A 21313-nucleotide genomic window follows, 5' to 3' on the forward strand; every position below is an offset into this window, starting at 1 on the left:
CCAATAGGTCCCGTATACATCATTATTACTGCAGAGGATTATGGCCTAGGCCAGTGGCATGATGGTGGGTTAAGTCATACCCAAGGTTACCAGACATCCCGTTTCCCAGGGATCAGTCCCCATACAAAATCCACTGAAGTTGAAAAGTGTCCCCGGATTCATTGAAAAAATCTGGTAACCTTACCCTAAGCTACTGAAAGTAATGGGGCCCTGTATATATGTCCAGCTGTCGTTTGTCAACAACAAATTGTCGCTGTTTTTTGTGTTGAATATATGCCATTTGCACATAACAAACAGGAGCCTACACAACACAACACAACACAAAACACTTGCTGTATGTAGGTTTTATTCTATTTGTTTTTTATCTTACATTTTGAAAACGTACGACCAGTCTGTTTTTCCCTTTACATTTTCTGAGGGCCCCCAAGAGAGTGGGGCCCTAAGCTATAGCTTGTTTAGTTTATAGTAAATAAGCTTAATCACTTTAATGCGCTGCTGGTGGCTTGTCCACCGGGACAGGAGGCAGCCCGACACGCGCTGCTTTTGGTTCCGCATACTCCGAACCCTCAGCCCTCCTACTAAAAAGAGCTGCTCGGGTCGAGGCCGGGCCCTCGCCGACACCAGGCCCGCGCGTGGCTGAGGGCGGGGGCGTTTCTGAAGGAACAAACTATAGTGACGGAGGCGGCGGGCATTGTTGAGGTAATTCAATCAAACGACGTGGGGCGGGGCTGTGGAGGGGAGGCCGTTTTTGTGTTTCGTTTTGTTTTAGTAATTTCGGGAAAGCGAAAGGGGAAGAGGAAACGCGGGAGGAGTAGCCGGGTTCGACTCCCCTCTCTCTCTGAGGACAACAGAGCGCCGAAAAAGGCCCTCAAGGCGGGCAAGCAGGCCGCCGGCGTCGCCGTTGCCATGGCGCCCGTTGCGCGTAGTGATTTTGGCGGCGCGGGCCGCGCCGCGGGGACCACTGGGAGCAGAGCAGGCGCTGCGAGTTTCAAAGCGGCGGCCTCAGGTAGAACGGCCGCTCTCCCTGCGTCGCTGTCCTTGGGGCGGTTGGGGAGGGAGCGCAGCGGCGGCGGCGGCGGCGCCTTGGGGGAGCCGCGGGTGCGGCCAAAGGCCGGGGGGCCTCGGAGGGATGAAGGGCGGGCCGAGCAAGGCCTAGTAGTTGGTCCCTGAGGCGGTGGGAACAAAGAGGTTGAGTCCGGACCTCCCTCAGGTGCGGAAGGCGGTCTATGAGAAATGCCCGCCGCTCATTCTCACGTTCCTTCCTTGCAGGTCCGTGTCAGCGCTATGCCCACCTCCGTGCCCCCAAGTAGAAGGCGGGGAGCAGCCTATTCCACCCCACCCTCCCCTGCTAGCTCCGACGACGAGGGGGCCGGCAAGTCTTCCTCTTTCTCCCTGATCTCTCCGAGTTTCCACCGAGGTTTCCACCTCGTGAGGCAGGAGGAAGAGACAACATCAGCTAGCAGGGGGTCAGGCATCCCTCAAAGGATTAAACAACATAGGTAACGTGTCGCCCACCGTGATGCAGCTCTTAGGCCCTGCTCAAGTGGCCTTGGATTATTCTTGTTGCTCAATATGTTTACATACAGTAGCCCTGCAACTTACACGCGTTTCGCTTGTGTTTCAGCTGTAGGCGCTTGAGGAACAAAATAGAAAGGGGGCGGCTGCCGGGGAAAATTTGGCAGTCCCACCTGCTATTGCACCCAATGCGTTTTGACTATATTGATTTTCGCTTTATGCACTATTGTTAAAACATAACCCCCGCGTAAGGCACGGGTCTGCTGCTGTTGTTGTTTAGTCGTGTCCAACTCTTTGTGACCCCAATGGCCAGAGCACACCAGGCACTCCTGTCTTCCATTGTCTCCCGCAGTTTGGTCAAACTCATGTTAGTAGCTTCGAGAACACTGTCCAACCATCTCGTACTCTGTCGTCCCCTTCTCCTTGGGCCCTCCATCTTTCCCAGCATCAGGGTCTTTTCCAGGGAGTCTTCTCATCTCATGAGGTGGCCAAAGTATTGGAGCCTCAGCTTCAGGATCTGTCCTTCCAGTGAGCACTCGGGGCTCATTTCCTTAAGAATGGATAGTTTTGATCTTCTTGCAGTCCATGGGACTCTCAAGAGTCTCCTTGGGGTCTGCTGTACTTATTGCTTAATACCGAAGACAGTCCCTGTGTGTTTACTAAACAGCAAATGCAATCTGTGCAGCAATGAAACTGAGATACTACAATATAATACATATTTACATAGATGTTGCATACTACATTCTACATAAAAATACATTATGTATATGATAGTTGTGCTTGAAATTGTTGTATTAGTGTTAGCACATACTTCCCTGGTTGTTATAACAATAAGGAAAGCAGCCTGAAACAGATGTAGACTGTGAGAAAGCATGTGTGAGTAGAAGTAGATTTGGATTGCTGAGACTTAAATTCAAGCCCATGCTTCTTCCTGTTCTTATGGACCTCTCCTAAAATTTGAGAGGTGCCTATTACTTTAAAATTATAAGAAGCAGTAACTGAAAAAGGATTCAGTCTTCTGAGTAAGGAATATGCACCAGTTTTGATGCATTCATGCCCTTCACATTTGACAAGTGGTGTATTTGTTTAATACTTGAGCATTCATAACCAGGTGCAAATGTAAAGTTCACTTGAATTTAGGCAAGTTGTAATCTCTCATCCTAATCAACTTCAGGAGGCTGTTATGAGCATAACTAGTCAAGAATTGTAGAACAGCAAAGAAAATACTGTCACAGATAAATGCATATACCGGTAAATTAAACGTGGATAGTTTTGTTCAGTATGCTTTTGGTTATATCCCTGTTTGTGCTCTTATTAAGCCACAGAAAGCCTGAGTATTAAAATAATAGAAAGCAACAAGACCTCCCTTCAAGGCTGGCATGAAGACATAGTGAACCTGGCATCTATTTTAATTTATTTTCCAACATTTATGTACCACTTGATTGTAATGAAACTTGAGATGACAAAAACAATAAAAGTATCAGTAAAAATAAGTATTTAAAATATTCAAAGGATGATTAAAATCAGCAATAAGATAAAACCAGATTAAAACACCTAGCTAGTATGTCACCTGCAATTAGTAATATTTAGTATTTTTTTCTCCTATTCTTCCCTGTAGGAAATATTGCTAAAGATATCTTTGAGTGTTCCTGGTCTAAGTTCCATTCCATATTAACACCATACGCCTAAGCACATTTGCTCAGAAGTAATCTCAGGGAAAGATGGACTAAGACAGGGGCCAGCAACCTTTTTCAGCCGTGGGCCGGTCCACCATCCCTCAGATCATGTGGTGGGCTGGACTATATTTTGGAAAAAAAATGAACAAATTTCTATGCCCCACAAATAACCCAGAGATGCATTTTAAATAAAAGCACACATTCTACTCATGTAAAAACATGCTGGTTCCCGGACCGTCCGCGGGCCGGATTGAGAAGCCGATTGGCCCGCATACAGCCCACGGGCCTTAGGTTGCCTACCCCTGGACTAAGATCTTTTAAAATTTAAAAATGCTATGAGACACCAGTGCCTCATTTTTTTCTACTTAAAAGCTAAGCTAAGATAGTAAATATTTCTTTTAACTCTTCTAGTATATTGGTATTAGAAAGTGTCAAAATGAATCTTTGTCCGGGTATTAGTGAGAGTATTCTATTTTCTATGGCAGGTTTATAGCAGAAGTAATAGCTTTGATCTTCAACACAGAATAGCTTTGATCTTCAACATGTTTCTCATACTTTTGAAATATTGGTTCAGTGTACAGTGCATATTAAATGGGTAATACAATATGCTGCTGATTTGTATACTCATTAAGTAGTTTGTCTAGTTGACTAATTATTAAATAAATTAAGATTTGAAAAATAAATTCATAAATTGTGGCTCTTTTAGAAAACACAGGAATATGAATACACTGCCTATTTAAAAAAGAGCCCAGTGACTTTCAGTAACATTTTTATGTCGAAACCTTGCCAAGCAATAATGCATTATGTAGACATGGCCTATCTTGCTATGTCATAAAGCCCCCAGTTAGTACGTTATAGCTCAGATAATCCTGAGTATTTTGTGTGTGTGTCACATAAAACTGAATTTAGTTATTTAAGAAATATATTCATAAATTTCAAGTCTATTTATATGTGAGATTATACCATAAATGTAATTATTTCATGATATCTGATTCCCACCTATCCCAAGGTCTTAATGGTTAATTATCTGGTTTAGTGAACAGGTTGCAGTCCTGAAATGCATTTTTTGTGTGCTGCTTTTGATAGTCTTCTATCACTGTGCCTACCAGTGTCAAATAGCTTCTTAGGTTCAAGCTACACCTTAACAACTATGCAAGTCAATTTCAGTCTCTTTGTATAAGTGAAACGAGGCTCTGTGATTACAAGTTTCAATAAAGGAATATATTTCCCTTCTTACTGCTCAAGTTGTTCTCTAGCTGCTTTTCTCCCCTTGGGGAGAGGATTTTAAACACAGCAGAGAGGATTAAGCAGTGTCTTTCTTTCCACCTTCCCATTTTGCTCCTCCCCAGCCTCTAATTGTTGCCTTTAATATAAAAGTCAAGACACTGCTTAAACCTAGTTGCATTTCCATACTGTATTTTACTTTGGTTTTATGGTTTTATTTTGTACTTTAATATTATTGTATGCCATTTACAGAGCTTTGTTATTGTGCATCATAAACATGCTTTTAACTAAGAATAATATTGATATAGTTAAAATAATGTTAAACTGTACACTCTAGGTGCTGCCCTTGACAATGGTTTGGAAACTGTAGTTAGTACAAGTTCGGAATGTTGTATTTAGATTATTAACTGAGTCTTTGTGTTATGATACTTGTAGGCAAGTATTAATCAGGTATTGTTTACTGGTCCATATCTGGGCCCAGTTTTTGGTACTCGTCTTAACTTTTGAAGCTCTTCACAACTTAGGATCAGACTGATTGAAAACTATATTGTCTCCATGTGGGACTGTTTACTTCTTCAGTAGATGGTATTTTGTCAGTGTCCAGCTGCCTGAGGCATGGTGATGTATGGCTATCAGGAGATTGTCTTCTTTGTAGTGGGTCCATAATCTAATGGTCTCCTCAAAGAAGCTCACCTAGTGCCTGCTTCTTTGTCATTTCAGCATGAGGCCAAAGTCCTTTTATTTTTCTAAATCTTCTAGTCAAAACCATAGTCCTTCTGATGTCTTATACTTGGCTTTTAATATATTGCTACCTTTTAATTCTACTGTTTTTCCATTGTTGGAATACAGTGGTACCTCTGGTTGCAGACAGGATCTCTTCCAGAGGTCCAGCCGGATCCCGAGGTTTTCGCAACCGGAGGACCACTTATGCGCATACGAGTGCGGCAAAACCCGGTAAAATACTTCTGGGTTTGCCGCTTTCGCAACCTGAAGTTTAGTTACCTGAGGGTAACATAAGCCAAGGTGCTACTGTAGTTTGTAGGTTAACTGTTTTTGTGTTTTTAAATATAAACTGTCAGGCATTTTTATTGAAGGACGCTATAAAAATATCTTAAATACTATACTTTGGTCCTTGTACTTCAATGAATTTTAAAAATAGTTTGTCAGTTTTTGGAATTGCTTCCAAGCATACAAAAGAGGAAGATGTACATAATAATACATCTTTATAATAACATTAGCTAGAAAATGGCATTGCCATAAAACTGTCTAATTTTGTACCTGTCACTTCACAGTGCAGAACATTTTAAAGATACAAAAAGGAAAAATCGGCCAGTTGTGGAAGAAAATCTCTCGCCATGGGAAGAGTGGTTCCTTTCCAAAGAGAAAGAGCTGCGTGCTCGACAACAAGAACAAGCTATAAGGGTGAATACAGTACTTAATATAATTTTATTTACATTTGACAGCAGATTGCCAGGCACCAAAATGTACATTTCCCCTATTATTTTTGAAAAACAGATTTGGATGATTTATATTGCTCAATATATTGCTAACTGAAGCCATTCACTGGGTGTCGCCACTGTCACATGCTGACAGCTTCTAGGAGCCACAGCTGAGAACTGATTGCGGGGTGGGGTCCAATGATGGACAAACTACTCAGAAAAAGCACAACATGTCCCCCATCAGAAATACCGCTGTTAAAGACGACTTCGGCCCTTTATACATTAAAAAGTGTCTCCACCCCCATTGTTCCCCCTGTGGAATCCCCTGCCATCAGATGTCAAGGAAATAAACAACTATCTGACTTTTACAAGACACCTGAAGGCAGCCCTGTATGGAGAAGGGCTGTTTGATGTTTTACTGTGCTTGATGTTTTAATTTATTGGAAGCTACCCAGTCAGATGGGCGGAATAATAATAATAGTACCGTAATAGTAGTAGTAGTAATAATAATAATAATAATAATAATAATGTGTTGTTGCTGTTATAGGAGGTGAATAAGGAAAAGGAGAAAAGGAGGGAAAAACAGGAACGTGAAAGGAAAAAAATGCTGGCTGAAGAGAAACACAAAGAGTGGGTCCAGAAAAAAAATGAAGAGGTGAAAAGGGTGAAGAATTCCATAGGTTTTTTCTTAAGTAATGTATTACATTTTTCACATGGCCAGTTATTTCCTTTTTATGTGTACTTGGCCTGGTCTAGGAATAACATCAATTACCAAGCTATCATAAACAGTGTTGGATTTCATGCTAATACAGTTATTTTTTTCCACATTTTTTTCCACATTTTTTTCATAGTTCAGCAGGAATGATTCACTTACTTAGTCTCCAGGGGTCTGTGCTTAAAGTTTGATACCTATAATGTCAGTGGCAGTAAATAATACGAGTTTATTAAATGGCAGAATATCTGAGCAATCCTATAAATGCTTATTCAAAAGAAAGTTCCATTAAATGGCACTAATTCCCAAGACTGGGTTGAGGACAGTAGCCTTAGTTTTCTTCTAGCCTAGTTTTCTTCTTTTTAATATCAGTAGGCACATGAGTCCTATTCCATTCTGTCCACTTTCAGCATGGAAGCAGACTTAAGTCTACTCCATCCTCTTTCTATACAGAAAACAAAACTACTCATAGGATGGTCCAGGGGCTACCTCTGAGTCTGTTTTCAATTTTAAAGGTAATTCCAAGTAGGGAAACCATTATTTATACAGTCTCCCTGAGAGTGATGGCATGCCATAAATTGTGATGACTCCCAGTTTTGCCATTTGCAGTGCGCAACAGCAAGAGAGGATGCTCATGTTCCAGATGCTGTTCAGGTGGCTGGAATTACCATTAAAAAATGAAAATAGGCTCGGAAGCAGCCCTCAGACCCATCTTGTTGTGGAACCTGTAGTAATGTTGATTCCAAAGTGGACTCCAAATCCAGTCTGCTTATTGGTCCAGGTGGTTCACATCAGGTGAGTCTGCTTCAAAACCAGTTTGTCGGTTCCACTCCATACCTCCTTTTGAATAATGAAAAGTTATATTAGACTGGTATTGTGTCTGGTTGAGATTCAGAGTAGTCTTACTGTAGATATTCAAAACAGATTAAAAGCATACTGGTTTTGAGAATATGTATGCTAATACTAAATAGACATATTTTATGTGGATGGGCTCACCAGGTCACAAACCTTATTTTAGTGCATACGTGATTCTATAGATATGCAGAGCTAAAGGAACATTTGTCCTTTCAGTCCTCCACTTCCTCACCGTATGCAAGAACACAAAAAAATTGGCACAAAATTATTTTAAAAGATTATACGCTTGCCCTTTGAAGCAAAGTGTGGTAGTTTGAGACTAGAATCAGTTAGACTGACCAGGTGAAAAATGTTAACTCTTACAGGGTAAAGTCCCCTGTTGCAATGTAAAAAATTAGTTCAGTTTGAAAGTAGTTGAGCTTAGGTTAATATACTCTTTGCATGTTGTATTTTATCTCGGTGGCTAGGCTTTTCAGGCAACATTGTGTGGAAATGTGGGATATACATTTAAATAATAAATCAGTAATAATACCTACAGCAGCACAAGTATAGAAATGTTTGTAAAGAAGCACCTTATGAATAGGTGCACCAATTTAATTGCTTCCTAAGTGCTGTGGGTTAAACCACAGAGCCTAGGGCTTGCCAATCAGAAGGTTAGTGGTTCAAATCCCCGTGACAGGGTGAGCTCCCGTTGCTCGGTCCCAGCTCCTACCAACCTAGCAGTTCGAAAGCATGTCAAAGTGCAAGTAGATAAATAGGTACCGCTACAGCGGGAAGGTAAACGGCATTTCCATGTGCTGCTCTGGTTCGCCAGAAGCGGCTTAGTCATGCTGGCCACATGACCTGGAAGCTGTACACCGGCTCCCTCGGCCAATAACATGAGAGGCACAACCCCAGAGTCGGTCGCGACTGGACCTAATGGTCAGGGGTACCTTTGCCTTTACCTAAGCTGCCATCACCAGCTCACAGAGGAGGTTGACAGTGACGTGGAAAGTAACCACTGCTTCTTTAGGGTTGCATGTGGTACTCCTTTACAATGATTCACTAATGGCATGTGATTGGATCACTGCTACAGCAGATCCCAGCAGATCTGCATACTAGTTGCTGGAAACCACAGGAGGTTGCTCTTGTGCTCCAGTCCTGCTTGTGGGCTTCACATTGGCATCTGGTTGGCCACTTTGAGAACAGGATACTGCACTAGATATTTTTTGCCACAAACTCTTCATATGTTCTTACATGTACTTACTAGCATCATAGAACAGTGACATCTGTTTAAACCATAGTAGTATAAACACTTCAAGCCCTGATTTAATTATTGTCAAGTTGGAGAAGCTGATACTAGCAGACGAGGTGTACAGTGCGTGTTCAAACAGGGAAGGACAGCTGAATGAATTAGAATTTCCTCATGACATAGAATGACATCTGAATAAATGCCAAGCAAAATGGTTAGCAGGATTATAGAAAAGGGATAATGACAAGGTATTTGGTTTATGCATTGCTTCAAATCACATTAGAGGGTGGAGTAAGTTTTGTAAAGGTTTTTCTTAAGAGAAGAATCTTAATATGGTCTGCTCAGTCTTGAATATCTTGGGCCCAAACTACTTTCATTTATAATATAACCCACCTCTCTGAGAACTCGGAGTAGTGTACATGGTGTCATTCCTCTCCAGCATTTAAAACAGTAATGTGTAAGTCAATGGAATCATTACTGTTTATTAATCTGATCTTTTTATTATTTTCCTTATTTATTAAATTTCTATACCACCCTTCATCCAAGGATCACAGGGTGTTTACAATATAAAAATACATACAATAATAACAAACAAAAACAATAAATGACCCACCCACCCTTTTTAAAAAAAGCCATAGATTGTTTAATTAGCCAAAGGCCTGGGAAAAGAGAACTGTTTTTAAAACATGAGATTGGTAAATTATGAATTCAAGTACAATTCTAATATTATCTCTCAACTGCATATTTGGACACAAAGCCATGTTTCAGTCTTATACATTTAACTATTTCATATGAACATATTATAAACATTATCAGCACAGTGCTGGGTATTGGAGTAATTAATAGAAACAGAATGGGGATCCCCAAATTACACATATACTTCTGTGTGTGGACATGTGCTAATTGTTAAAACAAACACACACAAATAAACATAAGAACATAAAAACCCTACTGGATAAACCAAAGATCCATCCAGACCAACATTCTGCTTTCCACAGCAGCCAACCCAATTTCTCCAGAAAGCCCACAAGCAGACCAAAGTTAAGGATTTCTTTAAAAAGATATATTTGTGTGTCATTCTTTTAGATAATACCTATTTGGAAGGCAAGCTGTTGCATTCTGTACCACCTGGAATCATTAATTTTTAAATTTATTTTAATACCGGTAATTTTTATACCACACTTCAGTTCAGAATTTCCAGGGCAGTTTAAAATAAGTGAGCTCTAAAATACAAGGACTCTTAGGTCTTTAACTGGCGCCAGAAACTCATTTCTATGATTCCAGGTCTTTGGGTGGTCATTTCTAGTATTAGGTTTTGTTTTACTGATATTTTATTTTGATAGTTCTTGTGTATTTGGTTTTATGCCTTGTGATTGTACCCCATTTCATGATTCATTCATTTTTTGTAATGAAAAGCTGGTTACTAATATTTTAAATTAGGGGGAGGGTAGATATATCAGAAGGTAAAAACACGGAGCCTTGTATTGTCTTTGCTTGGATTCTAAAATACATTAGTGTAGGTATCAAGTGAGCCTGCCTGTGGAGACAGGTTTCACAAGCAAGATACCACAGCCCCAAAGATCCTCTTTTTCTGCAGTCACCCATGTCACTTTAGATGGTGGAGCATTTCAAAGGAGGGACTCCAAGGAAGATATTTCTATCAGAGAAGACAGTTCCCTCAAGTATCCAAGTCCCAAGTGATAGTGGACCCAGCCCACTAATTAATTCTTACTTATATGGATGCTATTCCATGCATTTTCATTTACTAGAATCAGTAGCTCATTCATAATAATAATAATAATAATAATAATAATAATAATAATAATAATTATTATTTATACCCCACCCATCTGGCTGGGTTTCCCCAGCCACTATGGGCGGCTTCCAACAAAATATTAAAATACAATTGTCCGTCAAACATTAAAAGCTTCCCTAAACAGGGCTGCCTTCGGGTGTCTTCTAAAAGTCTGGTAGTTGTTTTTCTCTTTGACATCTGGTGGGAGGGCATTCCACAGCATGGGTGCCACTACTGAGAAGGCCCTCTGCCTGGTTCCCTGTAACTTCGCTTCTCGCAGCGAAGGAACCGCCAGAAGGCCCTTGGCGCTGGACCTCAGTGTCCGGGCAGAATGATGGGGATGGAGACACTCCTTCAAGTATACTGGACTGGGCTGTTTAGGGCTTTAAAGGTCAGCACCAACACTTTGAATTGTGCCCGGAAATGTACTGGGAGCCAATGTAGGTCTTTCAAGACCAGTGTTATGTGGTCTTGGTGGCCGCTCCCAGTCACCAGTCTAGCTTCCGCATTCTGGATTAGTTGTAGTTTCCAGGTCACCTTCAAAGGTAGTCCCACATGAAGAATATAAAGCAGGGTAAGACTTTACCTTTTTATTGCGTTGCTGGATGAGAATTTTAGATATTTTGTATTATACTTTTTTTTACATCTTATGGTTTTTAATTGTTTATGTTGCTTTAAACTTCTTTTTTGCACAAAGTGACTAACAAATGTAATAAAGGAGGAAGAGAATTATTGTGGTGCTGATGGAGGTGGTGATTATGATGGATTAGGGCAAAGGCCCATCTAATCCAGCATTATATTGTCACAACCATCAACCTGATGCCTACTGGAGACCCACAGGAGTACAGCAACCCCATCCAGTCACTGGTAGTCTGTGGCATTTTGCCTCTGAAACCAGAATTAAGATAGCCATCATGGCTAGTAGCTGTTGATAGCCTTATCCCCTATAAATGTGCTTAATCCTCTTTTTGAGTTAGTAACCATTGCTGCATCCTGTGCCAATGAATTCTGTGCTATAAATGGTTTAAAATAGGGTCATCAGCTTGTGCTTGTCTCTTGGAGTGTTCTTGTTCAGGTAAATTGTGACCACAAGTATACTGCATAGGCTGTGCCTTCCAGTTGTGCCCCCCTCACAACCTAATGGGCAGCAGGGATAGTCTGGTATATGGATGCATTGCTGCTGTTTGCAAGTGTCACTGTTTGCAGTAATGAATGTTTGTAAAGAGTAGAAGGTATTGTAGAGGTATTGTGTCATCCCTATATTCCTTTTACCGTAGGTTTTTGATTGAAATAAAGTTGAAATGGGTTATGCCTGCAAGCTTCATTTGTTTGTATTATCTCTAATAATGTTCTTGGGTGGGGTAGTGGAAACTGAAGTCTTTCATCCTAAGAATAACTGCTATTTTTAGAATTAATTTGACAGAACTCTGTGATTGTCAATGGATTAAAGGGTATATAAACTCACCAGTAATTTAAAGAATAGATCGTATCACTAATGAAGGCAAGATCAAAGCATTTTTTTCTGAGAAGCAGACTGAAACACATATGTATTTTGAAGTGTAGACATGACAAATATGTGGCTTTCTAGCTCTTTTTATCAGGACCAAAACTCACTGAGGTAATGGACTGTCTATGCAAGATGTTTTTTTCTCTTAACTATTAAAATGTGGAACAAATAAAACTTTAAACAACATATAATATGATATTAATCATAGAAATAAATAGGCAGAATTGAACCAGGGTCTTCATGCCAGTCACTCTGAAACAAGCCTGAGCAGTGGGAAGAACTTGATTTAGGGCCTGACACACCCTTTTATGTTCCAGCCTGTGTTCTGGGTTCCCCTTGGCTAATCTGGGCATAAGGCCCTTTTCCAAGAAAATGTGAAGCCAAGCAATCTAGGCGGTCTCTTTCATGAAGCACGAGTACATTGACAAATGCTTATTTCACAAACCAGTTTATTAATTAACAGGGAACATAAATACAGCATAAAAAAATTACTTACACTTTTATTGAAGATTGTCAAAGGCAGCTAGAGCTTTCCATTATTTAACTGGTCCTTTTGTTTATAGTGTCCAGAGGTTGCTGCATGGAGTTATCTGTAGCTGTCTGTGCTTGGCCTAGCTGCAGGTAACACATCTCTTCATCTGGATAACCATCTACAAACTGGTCATATCTCTTTCACTGTAAAAAACAAAAACAAAAAAACCCACAGAAAACAACAACACAAACACAAAGAAACCACCAACTTGAGTAATCACATCAAGACTTTCATACCACCTGTGCAACATTCATATGACTCAGTAGTGTCAGTACAATGGGAAAGCACAGTGTTTCCAGATACCAGGGGCTATTCACATTTGAGCTGAATGCGGCAAGAAGAATTACAGAAGACACAAAAGTGCTGCACCTATCTGGACCAGTGAATACATCAATCAATTACCTTTATCTGGGTTTTACCACTTCAGTAGGTCAGGATGCCCATAAATACTTATCATACAAGAAAAAAATTGCAAATAGAGAACAAGGATATGAGGGAGAAGGGTTCTAGTCTAGTCATCTTTTTGTAGGAGTTGTTATTACTGCTGTCTCTTAAATATTTTCCCTTATCTATAGGAAAAACGGGAAAGGGAGCTTAAGCTCAGCAAAGAGATGGCAGAAAAAGCAGCCAAAGAACTTGAGAGAGCACAATCAAAGGAAAAGTCACAAGAGATGTATCAAGAATGGCTAAAGAAAAAGAAAATGGAAGATGGTCAGAAGAAGAAGGAAGAGAAGGTATCTTTTATCCCAGTTTTTCATTTGAAGAGATGCTGACCTGGTTTTGGTTGCTTTTAGAGGTGTAACCCACACATCGTTCTCATCTGGAATGAGTTCCTGTTTTGAGGATTTTTGTCTTATCTACTATGCAGCTTGGCTTACTTGATGAATTTATCTGTATAGCTTTGTTGAGTAAGTTAGTCTTGGAATCATGAAGAAATTTTTGGCATACTGCATGTGCAATATTGTAATTTAGATGTCTTTCAGAGGAATTAATGGGTGATGAAGATGTATGCTAATGTGAGGAGTAATCAGTTTTTGTTTCAGAAAAGGGGCTGGGGTACAATGAAGCTTGTGAATGTTGCAATCTTATCCAAGTTTATTAAATGCACACTTCATTTTCTAGCTCCCCTTCATGGTATAACTTTTATTAGCAGCTACATAAGAGTCACAAGATTTCTAAAAGAATTGTGTTTTTGTTCAACTGGCACCAAACAGTTGTTTGTAGATTTTGCAGATATACAGATATACCATTCTCTTAAAGTTGTATTTTTAAACCAACAACATATCTTGTTGGACTGATGTTGTGATGTTGTGAAACATGTTACTCCATAACAATAGTAATAACAAAATTCATATAGTGTTTTTTGATTGTTCACAGCCTTCCACACATGTATCATGTCAGTAATCTGGACGCAATGCAAGGGGTTGGTTTTGACCTTTAAGGTCCTTCATGGCTTGGGACCAAGCTAGCTGAAGGACTGTCCTTTTCCTCATATACCTACCTGGACCCTGAGATCTTCAAACATCCTTCTCCAAGTGCGCCCACTGAGTGAGGTGTGGCAGGTGGCTATGGGAGAGGGGACCTACTTGGTGGTAGCACCCTAGATGTGGGATGTTCTACCCAGAGAGGCTTACCTGGCACCTGGTTTATTCTCATTTTGGCACCAGGTGAAAATCTTTTTATTTTTATTTTCCCAAGCCTTTTAATCTCTTTTGGCATTAAGGTGTTTTAACTCTACAACTCATTTCTTTAAGCTGTATTTATATTTCTATCTTATTATTGAATTTTAAGTTGATTTCTTTCTCAATTTATGCCTTCCCGAGATCTTGGTTATAGGGTGTCCTCTAAATACTGTAAATAAACTGTTCTTTAAGGTAGGTCAGTAACATCTCCATATTACAAATTGTTTGTAGGACTTAAATAAATCATGAAAACATACATGAAACTTTTGAAACACCAAATGCATGAACCAGCCAAAATTAGAGACTTTAAAATATTGTTTATGTCAGTGTTGGAATTAGAACATGAGTTTAAATCTTTCAATTTCAAATCAGTAGGACTTACAGGTGCTTAACTATAATTGGATTGTACCGAGAGTAATTGGTTACAGTGGTGAAGTAATATATCTGGAAGAAGACAATTGTATTAAGACAGTTTGGCATTATTGGGTCTTTTCCTTTTGTAGGAGAAAGAAAAACAACGGGAAGCTGAACTACAGGAGAAAAAAGAAAAATCAGAGCAGATGTTCAAAGAATGGCTGCAAAATTCCAAAACTAAGCCCCGCCGAGCATCAGCTGGCTGTGCCTCTGCAGATGGGAAAGATACTGGTTTGTATTTGTACTAGACAGACTAATACAGTCTTCATAAATTGTGTAGTAGGAGCAGTTTTCTGATACTTTTACTATTTATTTTTGAATATTTTGTTTTAAATGTTCATCTGCTAGAATTCCTTAGCCATAGATGTGGATACAGACATGCCACAAACAGTAGATGTTGCCGCACATAAGGAATGTGTATATTTGGTCCCATTCCACACCCCAAATAACTCAAGATTATATCATTGGAAATCATCTACTTTTGAAAGCATTCATTTTGGTCAGTAAAATATACTGGCACATACATTCTTGTTCTTTGCAGTGCCTATTCTTTCATGAATTGCTCTTCTATTCATATATTTATTAAATGTCTATTTTGCCTTTATACTGATTAACATCTTCCAGAGTTGATGGCAGCCTCCTCAATTAGAGAAGACTCCTTGCTGCAGAAGTTTAAGCTAAACTTGTGAGCATCTGGCAGAAGCCATGCAGTGCCTAGGGGAGCAAAAAGCAGTTCCATAGCTTCTTTGCACTCACTTTTCCTCTTCACATGAGTAATGACTGAAGGGGACTAAAGATTATGATTTCTGCCTGCACCTAAAACATTGGGCCTTACCGTCAAACCTTTTAAGGCAAATGTAGCCACCACCTTTGAAACAGACTCATAAGTTTGGACCTCAGCTCATGATAGGCCTATTGAAGGTTTTAGCAAATTGGCCCCACTCTTATATCAGCCCAGAGCTAATTTTTGTGCAGTGTAGAAGTTGTCTTTGGGTAGATATAATCCTGAGTCAAGTAATGCAGGCTTCTGCCCTGTTGAAATATGTTGTCCTGACACCATGTGCATGACTCCAGCCTGCCTACCCACCCTTGATCCTATTTTCAAGAAAACACATCCTGTTACAGCCAGAAAAGCATATTTGTTGTTTCTGGCCTGATTTTTTTTTTCTAGACAGACTTATAATGAATATAAGCATTCTTGTCATTTAAACGGCATTTCTTACATAGTTATTTGCCAAATGTGTTGCACTTATAAAAATGTTAACCTAAACTATTTGCTGGGAGAGGCTGCTGTTCCTTTTGAACACTAAACAGCACACCAGACAAAACCAGTTGCTGTTTTGCCTTGGTTTGATTATAGATGGTGGTGCATACTTATTTCATGCTTTGTGTTGAAACATCATTACAGTACTTGCTGACAGCTGCCATCACTTGTCTAAGTAATATATTAAAAATATTCTTCCCAGTTTTGTTCACAGTAGAGAACATATTCCAGACTTTGTTTTGACCACTCCAATGAAATGTATTTACATTTCTTTCCAGACAAATAAGATTGTTATGGCAAAGGCACCACATTCCTGCTGATAAACAGTGATAAAAATTAAGCAATGATGAAAATAAACTGACCTTTAATATTGGCATTTTGGGTAGCAAATTCAATACTCACACTGGTGAATGGAAGGAAATTGACAGAAGAAGAGTTTTGTGTCTCTTCCTGTGCCCCTGAAATTCTCTGTGGAGAGTTGGAGAATGACATAGATCACTTGGGGAGGGAGGTCACCTAAAATTGGGCAATGCACCTTGCTCAAGCCAAGCTCCACTCGCACGTGATGCCTCCACCTAGTTTTGTGTGACTCCCCCCTGCTCCCACTGGCAGCCTCCTGTGCCTCTTGCCACTCTGTTTACTGTCCAGGGAGTGATGACAGCAAAATTCCCTTCCATGAACTTTCTTAAATTCATGGGATGTCAGGATCAGAGACACTGTTCGTTATACTGCTGAGATCTACAGAGTGGAAGTATATTTGTGTGTTTATTGTTCTGTAAATCGCCCAAGGGATGTGTTAAAGACATCCTTAAAGGCCATTGTAAGGTATCATGAGATCTCAGTTGATCTTTCAGGTGTAGAAAGTTAAATAGGATACATTACAGGCCAGCTGATTCCTTATTTGTTACAGACTATAAAATTGTATATAAAGTATAAGCCCTGAAGGTAAAAATAAATCCTGATTCATTTAATGTAGGACGGGAACTATGCAGACTATAACTTCTGGAAGGATTTGTAGTCTTAGGTAGATGGTACATTTAAAAACCCAATTACTACTTCCAAAGTGCTGGCAACTTCTGAAAGCCGGGGGGGGGGGGGGATATGGCTTATTTGTTTATAGCTATTTTGCATTTCAATGACACTAATGAAAGAATGAGCCAACTCTGCAGATAGCGTTCTTTCTCACTTTGGGTGGAGGTATCAGGAGACAATGGAACTTTAGACAGCTTCAAGGTCTCCCTGATAAAATGCTGACATCACTCCCTGTGTCTGGTCCTGCTGTGCTTGGAGAACCACTTTCAGTAAAGCAGTAGCAGAGAATGACTAACCCTGCAGTCTTGTCTACTCAGAGGTGAGCCTTTCTTTGTTCAATGGGTTTTGTTCATAGGTAGGTGTATAGGATTGCACCCTAAGAAACAATGTTGTTGCTAATAGTTTAGATTGAAACACTGTGCTTCTTTAAACATTCCAGGCAATCAAGATGGAAATACATATCCAGCTCCAGCCTTTTACAATCCAGTCCCTTGGAAACCAGTTCATGTGCCTCCTCCCAAGGAAGAGAAGTATGTTTCAGTGAAGAAAAATAAGAGCCCTAAATCCAGGCACACATACAGACCTTCAATGCCTTTTCATAAATCCAAAAGCAGTCTTTATTTTGGGTCATTCAGAATCCAGAGATAGTGCAGGGCTCATTATTCTTATTTTAACTTGACCTTATAGTGTAATTTATGATGTATTACTGACAACATTTTGTGAACAACTATCCTTAATTGTAGGCAAATGTTTTTGATTTTCTCGTTAAAATAAGGCACGCAGGAATCAGTGTCATTTTAATGTATTATGTGTAATGCATTGTGAGCCATATTTTAAACAATAAAAAGTCTATTTTCAACCTTTCCCTAATATTCTTCTACTTTAGGTACTGTATTTGCAGATGCAACTTCTAGTGCTCCTGTGCTTAGCATTGAGATTGTTGCTTTAGAAGTTTATAGTAATGTCAGAGTAAGAAGGCACATCTTTTCTAAGAGTGAGATTTTGGATTTAAGCTCATTTGGGCCTGTTAACAGCATTGGGACTATGTGTGCTTTAATCTAACTCTGCTTACGTAACCAGTTTGCAGAGTGTGAAGTCGAGGAACTTTCTGATACCACTTCTGTTAAATGATTTGTGAAATGCTCCGCTTTGCTCTACTATAACCTGCTATGGAATAATCAAACAGTATTTATTTTATGTGGCACTGTTGTAGCTTTCCCGAGTGTACTACATTTTCTGCTCCTCTTGGCTCTTTTCTGGTGAATTTTTAATACCAACTACTTCATTGTGGATTTTTAATAAGTAAATAATGGTTAAAAAAAGGTAAAGGACCCCTGGCAGTTAAGTCTAGTCGCAGACGACTCTGGGGTTGTGGCGCTTTACTGGCCAAGGGATCGGACGTTTGTCCGCAGTTTTTCCGAGTCATGTGGCCAGCATGACTAAGCCGCTTCTGGAGAAAGCAGAGCAGCGCACGGAAACGTTTACCTTCCCACCAGAGCGATACCTGTTTATCTACTTGCACTTTGACGTGTTTTCGAACTGCTAGGTTGGCAGGAGCTGGGACTGAGCAATGGGAGCTCACCCTGTCGCGGGGATTCGAACCGCTGACCTTCTGATCAAGCCCTAGGCTCCGTGGTTTAGACCACAGCGCCACCTGTGTGTGGCTTATTTAACAGTTTTGAATTTGTCTTCCTTAGTGCAGTGTTTTGACAAGCATTTTTTTTTAAAAAAAAAGTACTTTAAATATAAAAGTTCCTTTAAATGTGAGATGATAATCCACCTGTAATGCCTGCTTATGGGATGGGGAGCCTCAGGCCTGGGGGCTAAATATGAGCCTTCTGGCCTGTCTGGTCCTCAGAATCACCCAAGCAACACCCCCCATTAGCCCTGTTTTGCACCATCAAGCACTTTTGCTTGGTAGGAGTGTGTCCTTCAACTCTCAATGCTTCTTGCCTACCTGATTGGAGGATAAAGAGGGATAGGTGGGTGCGAAGAATAGTAGCCTCCTGTACAAGGGTAAAATTCACATTTATTACTCTGTCCACTTTTGCCTCCATCCCATGCACCACTGGCATTTGACTCCCAGAAGGGAATGTAGCCCTTGAGCTGAAAGATTACACACACTTGCCATAACTTTATATCATACATTTCTGCAATTTTGATCCATTCCTCATTTTGATTCATTTGTATTTAATAAAGGGGGGGGAGAGAAAGATGTATTTTCCAGAAAGCAAAGTTTATAAACATCTAAATCTTTTTACCAACTAGTATATTTTTTATGTTTTTGCACTTGCTATTGTAGTACAGTGGTACCTCGCAAGACGAATGCCTCGCGCAACAAAAAACTCACAGGACGAAAGCGTTTTGCAATGTCTTTGGTGACTCGCAAGACGAAGTTTTCTATGGCCGTGCTTCGCAAGACTAATGTTTTCGGCGGTTTTTTCTTTTTGCCGCGGCAAACCGCACTTCGCAAGATGAAATTACCGCAAGACAAAGCAACTCGCAGAATGAATTTCTTTCGTCTTATGAAGCACCACTGTACTTTGTTTTTATGTTGTACATTGCTTGTAAAATTTCCCTAAATGCAAAATTTATAGATATCCAAAAATAGAAAAACTAAACGACTAGAATATTTGTAAAATATAGTCAGAGTAACCATTTTAAAAACAGAGTAAATAATTTCATCCGACTTCACAAAATTACCTCTATTTAAAAAACTAACCAACAATATATTTCATTTATCATTTATTTTCTAAGCAGTCATTTCAAAGGTTCATAAATCAGTTACAATTTGCAGTTATGAATATATAATCTGTACTATAAGCATCAAAATTAATGCTTTAAATTTAAACATGACTTTTTTACATTTATTATTTCATTTCATTGTCTTCTACAGTTCATATAGCTCTGATTCGGCAACCCACCAAATAAGCAGCAAAAGTTCACAAGTTCTAATGCTTGTTTTCCAAGAAAGATGAGTCATAAAGAATTCTTAAATCATAGTCCTGGGTCTACTCCAGTTTGGAGGGAGGCCTAGGCAAAATGCTTTTTCGTAGGCGGCCTCCCCTCTCAGTCGACCCTGGCAAGCTTACCTGGCAATGGGCAGCAGTACATACTTCAAAGTGTGATCATCAATTAGGTCAACCTGACATTTAATGCTTCCAACACTGCTTTCAGGAATTATTGAAAACACTTAACTAGTACTATTTGGGGCACCAGGCCAGAAATCTTTTTTGGGGTGGGCGGCGAGGGGCTGGGGCTGGTAGGGCATTTCAAGAATGGACCCTGATAATGTGCTGGGCCCCTGGCATCTGCCCAAGGATGCTGGGTGCTGACATTCGCTCTGAGCAGGGGTGTGCATTACTTTTCATCCTTTACTCCATTTCACTTTCAAATCACTATTGAACTGATAGTCTTCCACAAATATCTACATAAGGAATACTGTATTTTCAAGATCATGGAGATAGAAGATAACCATTAAACAAGTAGCCGTGTAATCTCTTATTTGTATCATGCCAGTATTCAGAGAAAGGCTTCTGTTTGGGTAGTGTTTGGCTGCCTTTTAGGAATTAGCTTAAATGACTGTTGAAAGCTTATTTTTAGTATGTATATTAAGCAGGGATCATTGCGCTGGTTCTCGTAGCTCATTGTTTACCTGGTCTTTGTAATTGCAGAGTTTCAGTCTCAACCAAAGTTCGCCTGTTTGGGGACAGTGAAGACGTGCATCGGAAATAAGGCTGTTAGTCACTAACTTCTGCTTCCCACACCATAGCATGCATCAAATAAAAAGAAGGCATAGCACAGCATTACAGTGAGTGGTAGCATTGATGGGGTTGTGTAGACATAGGCTACTGTATATAGAGACCTGTTTACATTATTTTTCTGATAAGTAGATTCAGTAAGCACCTGGGTCTTCGCCTCATGTTGCTCACTCCCCATGGCTCATATGCCATGAACAAGTCTCCCCGAGCCAAGGAGACAGCAAAGTAATTGTTTTGTGCGATTAAGTGGTATCACATAATATACCTCCTAAAATATCCATGTACTTGCCTTATGTGGTGATTGTTCTGGACATATTTTCTGCTATGCATAAAGTGGAATTTGCCATTGTCTCTTAAAAGTTCTGTTTAGATCATCCAAAAACTCACAAGAGTGCTGGCATGTGGCAAGCTCTACAATACCCTGAAAAAGGACAGCTTGCATTCAAATGCTGCTATTGGTGTCAAAGGTTCTTTCCTGCAAACCTTTCTTAGTTATATTATCACACTATTTTTGCTGTATATGCCCACAGAATTGTTATTTGGACACCGCCATTGATGATCTCCGGCAGGCTAGGGACAAAGGTGGAAGCTTTTTCCTAGTTCTGCTGGAACTCTCAGCGGCCTTTGATACCATCAACACGACATCCTTCTGGACTGGCTAGAGGGGCTGGGAG

At 40.0% G+C, this 21313-nt stretch overlaps 1 protein-coding gene across 21 annotated transcripts; it reads left to right on the top strand.

Moving 5' to 3' along the window:
- Positions 1-545: 545 nt before the first annotated feature.
- On the top strand, positions 546-20690 carry CCDC34 (coiled-coil domain containing 34). 21 transcript variants are annotated; one of them, XM_088668055.1, is made up of 8 exons: positions 546-699; positions 1270-1499; positions 5708-5837; positions 6402-6518; positions 13062-13220; positions 14672-14813; positions 17318-17408; positions 20553-20690. In XM_088668055.1, the coding sequence occupies exons 2-8, from the start codon at positions 1285-1287 to the stop codon at positions 20611-20613; spliced, it is 915 nt and encodes a 304-aa protein (XP_088524181.1). In that variant the 5' UTR covers positions 546-699; positions 1270-1284; the 3' UTR covers positions 20614-20690. The 21 variants fall into 21 exon arrangements, with proteins under 21 accessions (XP_088524181.1, XP_088524196.1, XP_088524135.1 ...); XM_088668070.1 differs by having other exon boundaries at positions 6402-6509; XM_088668009.1 differs by lacking the exon at positions 20553-20690 and adding an exon at positions 19181-19512.
- The last annotated feature ends 623 nt before the right edge of the window (positions 20691-21313 follow it).

The sequence above is a fragment of the Zootoca vivipara genome, chromosome 1, assembly GCF_965207765.1.
Source record: "Zootoca vivipara chromosome 1, rZooViv2.hap1.1, whole genome shotgun sequence".
NCBI classification, from domain to species: Eukaryota; Metazoa; Chordata; class Lepidosauria; order Squamata; family Lacertidae; genus Zootoca; species Zootoca vivipara.